General features: G+C 38.8%; 1 protein-coding gene and 1 pseudogene across 2 annotated transcripts in view; both read left to right on the forward strand.

The window, feature by feature from the left end:
- Positions 1-3748: 3748 nt before the first annotated feature.
- LOC131478759 (large ribosomal subunit protein uL1-like) lies at positions 3749-4527 on the forward strand (annotated as a pseudogene). Its single transcript, XR_009244611.1, has one exon. The product of XR_009244611.1 is annotated as a large ribosomal subunit protein uL1-like (transcript).
- Positions 4528-4690: 163 nt separating this feature from the next.
- LOC131478760 (vesicle-associated membrane protein 7-like) overlaps positions 4691-13133 on the forward strand; it is a 35688-nt gene continuing 27245 nt past the window's right edge. Inside the window, exons 1-2 of the mRNA XM_058659322.1 lie at positions 4691-5726; positions 8187-8277. Of these exons, the coding sequence (XP_058515305.1) occupies positions 5688-5726; positions 8187-8277 (130 nt within the window). The 5' untranslated portion in view covers positions 4691-5687. The remainder of the gene's footprint in view (positions 5727-8186; positions 8278-13133) is intronic.

The following is a 13133-nucleotide window of genomic DNA, read 5'->3' on the forward strand; positions in this document are numbered from 1 at the left end:
CAACTCAGAATAGTTGCCTTTTTTATTTTATAAGAAGCATCACACTTTTACACAACATCCAATTGTTTTATATCTACTCTATGATTGAAACAATAATTAACAAAATGATTATAGAAAATTATCACTTTGCGACTGTTGCCTGTTACCAGGACTCAATTTATATTAGGTACACCAAAGCAAATATAAGGAGAATGTGTTCTGGAGTAAGCAGAACTCCTCTGCTCTAGACAAGCTTATATCAAGTCCGGCGCCCATATGGGATCCCGGGACTTTCAAGGCGAGGACTTTAGCTGTTAGGCCACGCCGCCGGGCCCCAGTACTTCCTTTTTGTATTTCTATGTAGCATCTAATATGTGCCATATTATGGCACTTACCACACTGTGTTATAACTGCAGTCCTGATTCTTTGTCCCCTGGCCATAGGCCATGTGATAACAAGGGATCATACTGTTTTGTCTTTTGTGGCCTGCACACACCAAATGACTTCTGAGTCTGCTTAAAGAGAAACAAATTTTATGAAGAGAATGATTATTTCCATTTTGGATATTATGCTTAAGTTATGGTGTGTCTAGTTGGATGTATAGAGTAAACAGTGCAATATTTACGTTTGGAACTCAGGAGATACTAAATTTGGAAATCATCAGCCTATTGTGATGACTGAAACAGACATCAAAAACAAAATGTGAGTGTACATGCTACCCTCCAGGGAGAGCATGAGCAAAGCAGGGGAGGTGAGGATGCTAGAAGGCATAGAGGGAACACAACTACAGTCCAAACTAGATGTATTAGTCTGGTTGAACTACTATAATAATACCATAAACTGAGTAGATTAAACAGCATATACAATGTCTCACAGTTCTGGAAAGTGAGCGAGGTGCCAATTTATCTCCTGGAGAAGCCCTTTTTCCTTTCAATTGGCCACCTTCTTGATGTGTACTCACATGGTGGCGAAAGAATGATCTTTGTTTTTGATCATGAGGTCTGTATCCTAGTCAGCCGACTCTCATTTACCTTATAGAAGCCCTGTGTTCAAATATCGTCATCCTGGAGGTAAGGACTTCAACATAGGGAGTTTTAGAAGGGCACAGTTCTGTCCAGAGTACCAGGCAAACCTGATATCAAGAATTCTGGTACATAGAGAACACATTTTATTTTTCTTAAGGTTTACTTATTTTTATTAGAAAGGCAGATTTACAGAGAGAAGGAGAGACACAAAGACAAGGATCTTTCTTCTGCTGGTCCACTTCCCAAATCGTCACAACAGCTGGAACTTAGCCAATTCAAAGCCAGAGTCTTCTTCTGGATCTCCCAAGTGGGTGGTGGGTGCAGGGGTCAAAGGACCTGAGACATTCTCTGCTGCTTTCCCAGGCCACATGTGGAGAGCTAGATCAGAAGTGAAGCAGCTGAGACACAATCGAGTGCCCGTATGGGATGTCAGCACTTTAAGGTGGAGAATTAGTCTGTTGAGCCACAGCACCAGCCACAAGAAAGTATTTTCTAGAATAAGGAAGTGAACTTCACTGAGGACCACTGTATATGCCAGTAAATATGGTCATAGATGTGATTGGTATGGACATTTTCAGATTAGAGGAGAAAAGCATTTTGCCTGAGTTTCTATACTTCTGTATAGTTCTTATCAGGCTGTTTTGTGAGCATTAATAATATAATTCAGTATGTATTCATGTCTACTACCTTCTTGCCCAAGGTTGAAATCTGGGAGGCAAAATTTGGTTATCCTTCTGTCTTGTCCCATGTAGCCAGTCACCAAGTTCTGTAAATGTTTCCTCCTATCCCACTTCACTGTGCATTTTTATTCATTGCCCATACTATTTTCATATTCCTCCTCATTTCTTATGTAGTCTCCTGTTAGGTCCTCCTTTGAGTTGCTTCTTTACATTATAACAAAGCATCTTTTTTAAAGTACAAATTTAATCACTTTCTTCCCAGGCTAAAACCTTTTAATGCTTGTTCGTTGCTCTTATATGTTGTGCATAGACCTGCTTTTTGTTACTTGTCCAGCCTCATCTGCTCAGGTAGTTTGGTTTTTTTTTTTCTTCCTTACATTCTGTCCAGTTGTACTTTTCTATATCTAATATGTTGCCTTTTTGTCTTACACTTGCTGCTTCATACTGTAAAATACTGTGCTAACTTTGAATTTTCATCTCTTCATATTCTTCAGGTCTGAAATCAAGACAATACATCCCTTATTTCAGGAAGTCTTTCCTTTTACCCTTTGGCATGTCTCTGTTATGTCTTCCTCTTTGTCCCCAGAGTACCATGTACTCCTTTTAATTTCCTCATCATCCTGTTTGCCAGACTACAATATAATTCCCTCCACTATGATCTCCATGGAGGCAGGGACTTGATAGTTTTTATTTCAAATATTCTCAGCATCCAACACAATAACTGGCTCAGTGTAGATGTGGAAACAAATGTTAATGTTGAGATTTTGGCAGAAAATGTATTGGCTTTGAGGTTTTATGAAAAAGCAAGGAAGGCTACATGGATCCATTGGGAGTTAATCTTAGATATGTATTGTTCCTAAGATGCCATCTTTTATTCAGGCCTTAAGAGCCCAGTTAATGCTTTTGTAGCTATCATTATAATAGTTATCATCATAATATCATATACAGACCATTGTACTGTGTAGTCAGAGTAGAAATTTTCTTTGAATTTCTTATTTACTCCTCTTAGTTTGACTTGAGAGAAACATGTATGGAGGGAGGGGATGGGGAAAGGAAGAATAGGCTTACTTCTGAATAAGCTGGTGACATTGACAATACTAAACTTACATATAGATAGAAGGTAGAGATGAAATGGATGCTGTTTATAACTACAATAAGCCTTGTATCTTTTATTCTGCAGTTACTTGTTTCATTATATCTGCCAAGACAGGATTGTGTATCTTTGTATCACTGATGATGTAAGTAACTTGGAGACATTGCTTTTTATGTACACTGGTAATACAGTTTTTAATCATCTGTACCTTCGGTAAGTAAGGATGATGGAAACCTTCTTTTAGCAACTTTTTGCATTTGTCATATAGTTTAACACATGACAGGAAAACATGACACCTGATTGGTTTGGGTAGAGTAGTAACTTGTAGCCATTTCTGTATTTATCCTTGTGTAGTGAGAACTGATGTTCATAATTCTGATTCTTTGGTGTCACAGTCTCCCAAAAATCATTTAACTTGAACTAATGGATGACTTCATTCCTCCAAGAAATACATTATGAATTTTAGATGTATATAAGCTTTGGATAGACAAAATCATAGTACATTACAACCAGTTATGTAAACCTATACTTTATATCAGGTAAGTAAGTTTTGTTTTGTTTCTTAATGTTTGTAGGCTGTAGACCCAAATGTTAACCTAATGATGTCATCAACATCCTGTCCTCTGCTGTGCTCAGTGTTGGTTTCATCTGGACAGGCTTCTCTTACGTGGTTGCATGAAGCTTCATTCCTGTTTATTCATGCACAAAGAAGAGTGGCTGCCTTTTTGAGACTCTTACTGTATGAATGAATAAACTTTTACCAAAACACGTCTTCTCCCCACTCATTTTGAAAGTGATTAGCAGGCTAATGGCCCATAAATAATGTTATAAATATCCAAATGGCCTTTGACAGAAAAAAGGTTCCCAACTCCTGCTCTGTTTTTTCTAAATTGCTCCCTGACAAGAGGCATGGAATTGCATGAGGTCATAGATGAAGGTTTTTAGTTTATTGTGTCATAAACCTCTTTGTCACCCATGAATTCGGTATGTTTAAAATACAGTATAAAGTAGCTCTTCTGGTTGCCGCGGTGCGAGCGGCAATGAGCAGCAAAGTTTCTCGAGACACCCTGTAGGAGGAGGCGGTGCGGGAGGTCCTACACGGGAACCAGTGTGAGCGCCACAAGTTCCTGGAGATGGTGGAGCTGCAGATCAGCCTCAACAACTACGACCCCCAGAAGGACAAGCGTTTCTCGGGCACCGTCAGGCTCAAGTCCACCCTGCGCCCCAAGTTCTCAGTATGCGTCCTGGGCGACCAGGAGCACTGCGATGAGGCCAAGGCTGTGGACGTGCCCCACATGGACATCGAGGTGCTCAAGAAGCTCCACAAAAACAAGAAACTCGTCAAGAAGCTGGGCAAGAAGCACAACGCCTTTCTGGCCTCGGAGTCCCTGAGCAAACAGATCTCTCGGATGCCCAGGCCTCAACAAGGTGGGCAGGTTCCCCTCTTTGTGACACACAGTGAGAACATGGTGGCCAAAGCCGACGAGGTCAAGTCCACCATCAAGTTCCAGGTGAAGAAGGTGCTGTGTCTGACTGTGGCTGTTGTCCACGTGAAGATGACCGACCAAGAGGAGCTTGTGGACAACGTCCACCTGGCTGTCAACTTCCTGGTATCGCTGCTCAAGAAGAACTGGCAGAATGTGCAGGCCTTGTACATAAAGAGCACCATGGGCAAGCCTCAGCGCCTGTATTAGGCTGTCCAATAAACCTGTGTGTGTCTGAAAAAAAATAAAATAAAGTATAAAGTAAAGTGCACATGAATCTCAGCATAAGCAGTAACAAAATATATGTATAATATTTAAAAGTTTTAATTGATCTATTAAAAGTGTAGGCTTCCTTTTGAATTAATATCTAGTCATGGATCTAGTTACTAATAATTCTGAGCGTAAATTATATTTCAAGGTATATATAACTGATGGCATAGAAAAAATATATTAGTTACAGCATTACAGATATTATTTAATACTACTCTGGTTACCTGTATTTACAGTTGAGATTTAAAGTAAAGATTGGTAAAAAGCAATGTAATTTATTTTCTATTTGAGTGCAAGTATCTCTTGACTTTCTACCATCGATCCCATTTAAGAACCTTTGTGTTAGACCAAGCATCCTGAATGTGGACAGAAATGATGGTCACTTGAATTGATCATCACAATGATTTTTATCTTTGATTTCAGAATGCTTTCTGAAATTAGAAAAGGAGATCCAACTAGGTTACAAAGTGACTGATATGAAAGAACTTGGACTAGATGAAAGTTGTGAAACCTGAGATGGAGAATTGAACCTCATGTTTCTTGAGCTGTAATTGGAAACACGGGCACTTACACACATAAACATACATACATAGTTTTTGACTATCTACGACTAGACAAGAATATGTCACTTGATCTTTTCAAATGTGCCTCTGTGATTGATGTTATCAAACTATCAAAGTTTATGCCAGCATGATTTTTGTGTGAAAGACTATTATTTATTGGTCGTTTTTGTGTCTGGAACTTTTCATAGATCTATGAAAAAGTATGGAAGAAGTAAGACCCAATTCTTGATCTCAGGAAGCTGATAACGTACTATTCTTTGGCAGTAGCCAGACATATCTGGATTTAACAGTCACCTCTTTAATTTGCTACTCGCTTGATCTTTGATAAGTTATTTACCTTTTCAGGCTCTTTGTTTCTTTCTCTGTAAAATGGAAACATTGCTGGTTTTTTCTGATAAAGTCAGTGCTCAGTAAACATTAGCAGTTTTTATTATTATTGTTAGCCACCCATATCATATTTTTTAAACATGAGCTCAACCTTGATCTCTTTCTAGGATTTTGAACGTTCCAGAGCCTTTAATTTTCTGAATGAGGTAAAGAAGAGATTTCAAACTACTTATGGTTCAAGAGCCCAGACAGCGCTTCCATATGCCATGAATAGCGAGTTCTCAAGTGTCTTGGCTGCACAACTGGTAAGATTTTTCTTGGGATGAAGTGTGGTGAATCATACCTCCTTCTCTGTTGCCTTAGATCACCACACATATAGAAAGCCCTGGCCTACAATATGCTTTTTGGCTTGTTTTATTGTAAGTCAACATGACAAAACAGCCCTGATAAAAAAAGGATGGGGTGTTTGGGTATTTTAGAGTAGATAACTAATAATCAGTAGTTTAATAGTGGCCAAAGTGTCTCAGGACAGGGAACAATATTGGAGCTCATCTAATTAAACTACTCTTCTAAGGATTAAGTCCACTCCACATTCCAAATGACATTTTAACCCAACTCTACCTTTCTGTGAGGCAAATTCCATTTTTGAACAACTGAGACTAAATCATTTGAAAGTCTGTTCATCTGTGTGACTCTCTAATTGTTAACCTAATGAAATTTCACCTAACTTTTCACTGAAAAAGTTAACAGAAAGGGAGTATAGTTTTAAAAAATTTGGGATACCAATATAGGCATCTTTTAATTCTGTGTTCCACTAACTTTTAGAAGTCTTCTTCTATATCCCTTTAAAATAGCAGATTAGTCAAGACCAAAATCATTTATATTACTCTAAAATTTTTCTCACCTTCTTTGCCAGTTTCCTCTCCAATACTCTGCCCCAGGATACCAGTGTTCTTGTTTTCTGTCACTTTCAATTAATTTGATATTCTAAAATTGCCTGCAAATGAAATTATACGGTATATACTTTGCTGTATCTTGCTTGTTTTTCTCAGTGTAAAGCTTTTGGTGCTCATCTGTGCTGTGTAAATCAATAGTCTTGTTTCCTCTTTGCTTAGTAATACTGTATTTCTGTACCACAATTTGTTTATCCATTTCCCTGTTGCTAGCTATGTAGGTTACTTCCAGCATTCAGAAATCATGAATAAAGCTGCTATGAACATCCACATGCAAGTCTGTGTGGATATGTTTTTATTTCTCTTTGGTAAATACTTGGGAGTGGATTTGCTGAGTTGTATGATTCGTGATATGTAATTTTTTAAAAATCACTTTTTCCAAAGTGATTTATCATTTTATGGTCTTAGCACCACTTGTTTTTTTAATTTTAGCCTTTCTAGGGAATCTTGCACTTTTCTGAGAGTTATACTTCTAAATATATATGTATATATGTGTGCATTCCTCTGAGATGAAGTTCCTTCAAATTAGTTCCGTTTAAACTTTATGCAAACATTTCACTTCGTAATCCTTACTGGAAAATGTCATGTAATGTGAAAATGTACAAAATTTCACCAGTGAAAAAGTATGCCAATATCTAATTAAAAGTATTCGCAGTTACTTGGCAGCAAAATATTCAAATTTATTTGTTGTTAGTTCCAGAACTGTGTGTGACCCTGGACAAATTTCATCTGTAAATAGAAACAGTAATAGCACCTTTATCACAAAACTTTCAAGTAGATTAAATAATATCAGCTATTTTAAACATGTATCACACTGAAGTGACTGCAATATTGTGTAATAAGTGACTGCAATATTGTGTAATAAGCAACTGGAATAGTAGGACTCCGTAGTTGTTAGCTATGTATAATAATTTCAAAATAGGTATTACCATCAATGTCTTGGGTCCTAGATTCTGTAAGAAACCCATGAAAATAGCTGTCCATATTTTCCCTTATGTGTAGTCAATTTTTTTAAGATTCATTTATTTTTATTGGAAAGTCAGATATACAGAGAGGAGGAGAGACAGAGAGGAAGATATTCCATCCACTGGTTCACTCCCCAAGTGGCCGCAACAGCCAGAGCTGTGTCAATCTGAAGCCAGGAGCCAGCAGCCAGGAGCCTCTTTCAGGTCTCCCGTATGAGTGCAGGTTACCAAGGCCCTGAGCCATCCTTGACTGCTTTCCTGGACCCCAGGCAGGGAGCTGGATGGAAAGCGGGGCCGCAAGGATTACAACTGGTGCCCATATAGGATCCTGGCACGTGCAAAACGAGGACTTTAACCAGTAGGCTACCGCACAAGACTTATTTATTTATTTGAAAGAGTTTCAAAACGGAAAAAAAAAGAGGTGGTGGAGTGGGGGGAAGGAGAGGGAGAGAGAGAATATCTCATCTGCTGGTTAGATTCCCAAATGGCCTCAATAGCAAGGACTGGACCAGGCCAAAGCCAGGAGCCAGGAGCCATCCGAGTTCCTCACTTAGGTACAAGGACCCAAAGACCTGGGCCATGTTCCACTGCTTTCCCAGGTACATTAACAGAGAGCTGGTTTGGAAACGGAGAGGCTGGGACATGAACTAGCACCCACATGGAGTGCTAGCATCACAGACAGTGACTTAACCCACCATACTAGAATTCCAGCCCCTACAGCATTATATTTTATCAGTAGAGATATAATTTTGTAGTGTTTTCAGAGTAAATTTTCATTCCTCTTGTTCTTATTTTCATATTATAAATAATATGTAGGTGCTGTAAGTTTAAATTTATTTTCTTATAGAAGCACCACTCTGAAAATAAGGGTCTAGACAAAGTGATGGAGACTCAAGCCCAAGTGGATGAGCTGAAAGGAATCATGGTCAGAAACATAGGTAAGTTTCAGTGGCATAGTTTCAAGCATGTGGGCGAAAAATGGTATAAGACTACTCTCTTGGGTTCAAATTATTCTAGGGAATAGAGTCTGAAACAACACTTACTTAGTACTGGAAGTTAGTTATTATGAGAGAGATGATTACCTACCTATAATTCCATATGAATGGTTGCTTAATATTTGTGATTGTTCTTCACTCTGAATTTGTTTACTTTTAGCAAGACAATGTCCTGGGACCTTAGGATAGTTTGGCAATTTAGGGTAATTTGTTCAGTTTTCACTAGAAATACCCAGACAGCTAATGTTTCTGTAGATTATTAAAATGTAACTGGCCTCTTTAGAATGTCTGGTTTTTGAATGAGAGACTCAGAAAGATCTTGAGGATTCTTTCACAATAAAATAAAATAAAAGGGCAGGTATGGATTTTTCTTAGATGTTCTATATCAGGCTGAGAAAATTCCCTTGTATTTTCTGATTACTAAATATATTGACCATGAAAAGATATTTTATTTTGCTATGTTTTGAAATGATCATCTGATTTTTGTCCTTTATCAATGTGAAGTAATTTTTGGAAAGTAAACCATTCTTGGTTTTGAAATAAATCCCACCACATCATGGTGTGTAATCCTTTTTGTTTTCTGTTTAGTTTTTATTTTTCATGATATGATTTCTTAAGCCCCAGAGATTTCTCCTTCTACACTCCCCATTCTGCCTCCCCCCATACTATTTTCTCCTATATTATTACAATAGTATTCCCCTTCAACACTAGTCAAAAGTCCGTCATTCTTCTGTTTAAGTGTGTCATGTCATTGTAAGCATACACAATGGTAGAAGGTCCAGCATCCTATTGTCAAGATGTATTTAACAGTTTCATTGGGAGTCCATCTTTTTTTCAGTAGAGATGCATACGTCAGTGTATCTTCACTTCATAGTGTACTTGCCTACATTATACAGTTCCTCTAGATGAATATATGTATATACATGTTTGCATATGTATCGATGTATTTTGCATGAGGGTTGGCTTAGATCAGAGAGAATGTATGATATTTGTCTTTTTGGAATTGGCTTATTTCACTGATCATAATGGTCTCTAGTTGGGACCATTTGGTTGCAAAGTAGAACTTCATTCTTTTTAATGGCTGAGTAGTGTTCCATGGAGTACACATATCACATTTTCTTTATCCATTTTTCTTTCAACAGGTATCTGATTTGTTTCCATGTCTTCATTATTGTAGATGGTGCTGCTGTAAATACAGGATTACAAGTCACTTTCTCAAATGCAGATTTTATTTCCTTTGGATGTATTCCCAAAAGTGGCATAGCTGGGTCATATGGCATATCAATTTTCAGTTGTCTTAGCACTCTCCATGCTTACTTCCATAGTGACGGTACTAGCCTACACTTCTACCAGCAGTGAAGTACAGTATGTTTCTCCCCACGTCCACAGCAGCAGGTGTTGTGTTTAGAGTTCTGTCACTGGAGTTAGGTGGAACCTCACTGTGGTTTTCATTTGTTCTTTCCCTGACACTTAGGGAGCTTGAACATTTTTTCATTAGTCTATTAGCCATTTGAATTTGTTCTTTTGAAAAAAAATGTATGTTCATTTCCTTCACCCATTTCTTCACAGAGTTGTTTGTTTTGCTGTCCTTGAGTTTCTGAAGCTCTTTGTAAATCCTGGATATTGGTCCCCTATCGGTTGTGTAGTTTGCAAATATTTTCTCCCATTCTGTTGGTTGCTTCTTCAGTTTGTTAATCATTTCTTTTGCTGTACAGGAGCTTTTTAGTTTGATGTAGTTACATTTGTTTATTTTGGCTTTGACTGCCTGTACTTTTAGCGTCTTGTGTAAGAATACTTTCCCCATTCCTATTTCTTAGAGAATATTTCCTATGTTTTGCTTTAGTAGCGTGATGGTTTCTGAGTGCAGATTTTGGTCCTTGAACCATTTAGAGCTGATTTCACTTGCTTTAGAGTTTGGGTGAGTTCTGTTGTTTCTTTACTGAGCTTCTGGTTTTTTTTGTTTTTTTTTTATGTCTGTCCATTGATGTTAATGGGGCATTAAGGTCACCCACTATGATTGTATTGGAGTTTATTTCTCCCTTTAAATCCGTTAATGTTTGTTTCATGTAGCTACATGCCTTGGCATTTGGCACATATACATTTATTATGGTGATCTCTTCTTGTTGAATAGATCCTTTGGTCATGATATGGAGTCCTTCTTCATGTCTTTTAATGTTTTTTTGCATCAAAGTCTATATCATCTGATATAAGAATGGCCACACCACCTTGTTTTTCCTTACCATTTGCTTGGAATATCTTTTCCCATTATTTCACTTGCAGTTTTGTCTGATCTTTGTTCGTGAAATATCTCTCCTGTAAGCAGCAGATAAATGGGTTTTATTTTTTGATCCAGTCCTCTAATCTACGGCGTTTGATGAGTTTAAGCCATTTCCATTCAGTGTTAATGTGGATAGGTGGTAGTTTGATCCTGTAATTTTAGCAATGGGATTATTCTTTGATTGAGTCTTCTGTTAGCCTTTTAGTGGGATGTTCTCCACATTTGCCTTTGGTTTTGATAGTTGCTATTCCTTTTCTATTTCATGAGAACATCTTTGAGTATTATTTGTAGGGCAGGTTTAGAGAAGGTGAATTCCTGGAGTTTTTCTTTATTGTGGAAGAATTTTATTTCATTTTCAAAGACTAAAGAGAGCTTTGCAGGATACATTATTCTAGGCTAAAAATTTTTCCCTTTTAGAGTCTGGAATATGTCACTCCATTCTCTTCTGGCCTGTAGTGTTTCCTCTGAGAGGTCAGCCATGAATTTGATTGGCGTTCCTCTATAGGTTACTTGTATTTTTCTCACGTGCACATTTAAGGACTTTTTTTTCCCTTATGTTCAGCTGAAGAGAGCTTGATTATCATGTGTCGTGGTGAAGTTTGCTTTTGGTTAACTCTGTTGGGAGTTCTGTGACCCTTGTGTATAATTGTTTTCCAATGTTTTCTCCTGGTTAGAAAAGTTTTCATTTATTATTTCTTTCTTTTTTTTTTTTTTAGATTTATTTATTTTTATTGCAAAGTCAGATATACAGAGAGGAGGAGAGATAGAGAGGAAGATCTTCCATCCAATGACTCACTCCCCAAGTGACTGCAATGGCCAGAGCTGACCCGATCAAAAGCCAGGAACTTCTTCCAGGTCTCCCATGCGGGTGCAGGGTCCCAAAGCATTGGGCCGTCCTCGACTGCTTTCCCAGGCCATAAGCAGGGAGCTGAATGGGAAGTGGAGCTGCCGGGATTAGAACCAGCGCCCATATGGGATCCTGGCGTGTTTAAGATGAGAACTTTAGCCACTAGGCCACCACACCATGCCCTCATGTATTATTTCATTGAATAAACCTTTAATCCCAGTTTCTTTTTCTTCACCTTCCAGAACTCCCATAATTCTTATGTTGTGTCTTTTTTTTTTAAAGATTTATTTTATTTTTATTACAAAGTCAGATATACTGAGAGGAGGAGAGATAGAGAGGAAGTGGAGCTGCCGGGATTAGAACCAGCGGCCATATGGCATCAAGGCGAGGACCTTAGCCACTAGGCCACGCTGCCGAGCCCATGTTGTGTCTTTTAATCGTATCTTTTAATTCTTGGATACAAATTTTTAGCTTGGCCTAACTCTGCTTCCAGCTTTTTGTTTGTTTACCCCTGGTAACAGGGGATTTCTTCCAATTCTGAGATTCTTTCTTCTTCTTCCTTCATTCTATTTTTGAGACTCTCCACTATGCTTTTAGTTTGCTTCACTGTATTCTTAACTTCTGAAATGTCAGCTTTCATTCGATTCATTTCCTGTGTGACATATTCCTTAAATTCTTTGAACTCCTGTATTATGTGCTTCTCATTGTTGGTCAGAAGCTTTAGAATGAGTTTTCTGAATTCTGCATCCCCCATTTTCTCAATGACCTCAGACCTCAGTTAACTCTGAGGGTGGTAGAAGCTTTTGCTCCTTTACCAGGGAGTCTTTGATAATATCCATTGTGCCTCTGTCTCTGCTTTTAACTTTTTACATTGCTATCCTGTCTGACAGATTCTTCTCCTAAGATATATTAATTACAGGTCTACAAGTCAATTTTTATGTTCATTCAATGTCCTGGATTGGGAAAATGCCAACTGTCCCAGATAACTGGTTTGTTGGCATCACTGATCTTGTCTAGACATACAAGATGGCACCTAGAGGGGCACTGCCGGAGAGCCAGGGCTGTTGGCCTTCGGATCTGGGAACACAGATCCTACAGGACACAAAGCTGGCGCTGTCCTCCCCATGGGATCAGCCCAGCATGACTAGCCGGAAATGCGCCCACTCTGGCCTTCAATCCCTGTGCCATGAGCTCCAACCCGTAACAGTCTGCCTGGCAGAGTCTGCTGTTCCCTTTCCGTTTGTTGCTGAGCCGAAATATTTGGCAAGATTGACTGGTCCTAGCCTACCTTCGTCTTCTGAGCTCCCTGTGCAAATCCACACTCCCACCTGGCTGCTGCAGTTGCCAGTTTGTGGCCACCGCTAGATCCCTGGTTGTTGATGGAGTCTGAGTCGCTGTTCACCAGTGGCTGGTGGGTTTTCTGTTCCCTGTAAACCACTCTGCTGTCGCCACTTCTTCCCTGTGTTCAGGGGGTCTCCAGGTACCTCCCCCCCGTTGACTGCCTGACACCCTATCTTTTGCTGTAATCTGCTCCCTGTGCTGTACCCTGTCTAATGATTGATTATCCGTCCTCCTGAACTGTCTGTACCCTATGCTACCATCTTGATTCTATGCCATTTGTTTATTTTGGCTTTGGCTGCTTGTGCTTTTCGTGACTTTTCTAAGAAGTTTTTA

Source organism: Ochotona princeps, chromosome Y, assembly GCF_030435755.1.
Source record: "Ochotona princeps isolate mOchPri1 chromosome Y, mOchPri1.hap1, whole genome shotgun sequence".
NCBI lineage: Eukaryota > Metazoa > Chordata > Mammalia > Lagomorpha > Ochotonidae > Ochotona > Ochotona princeps.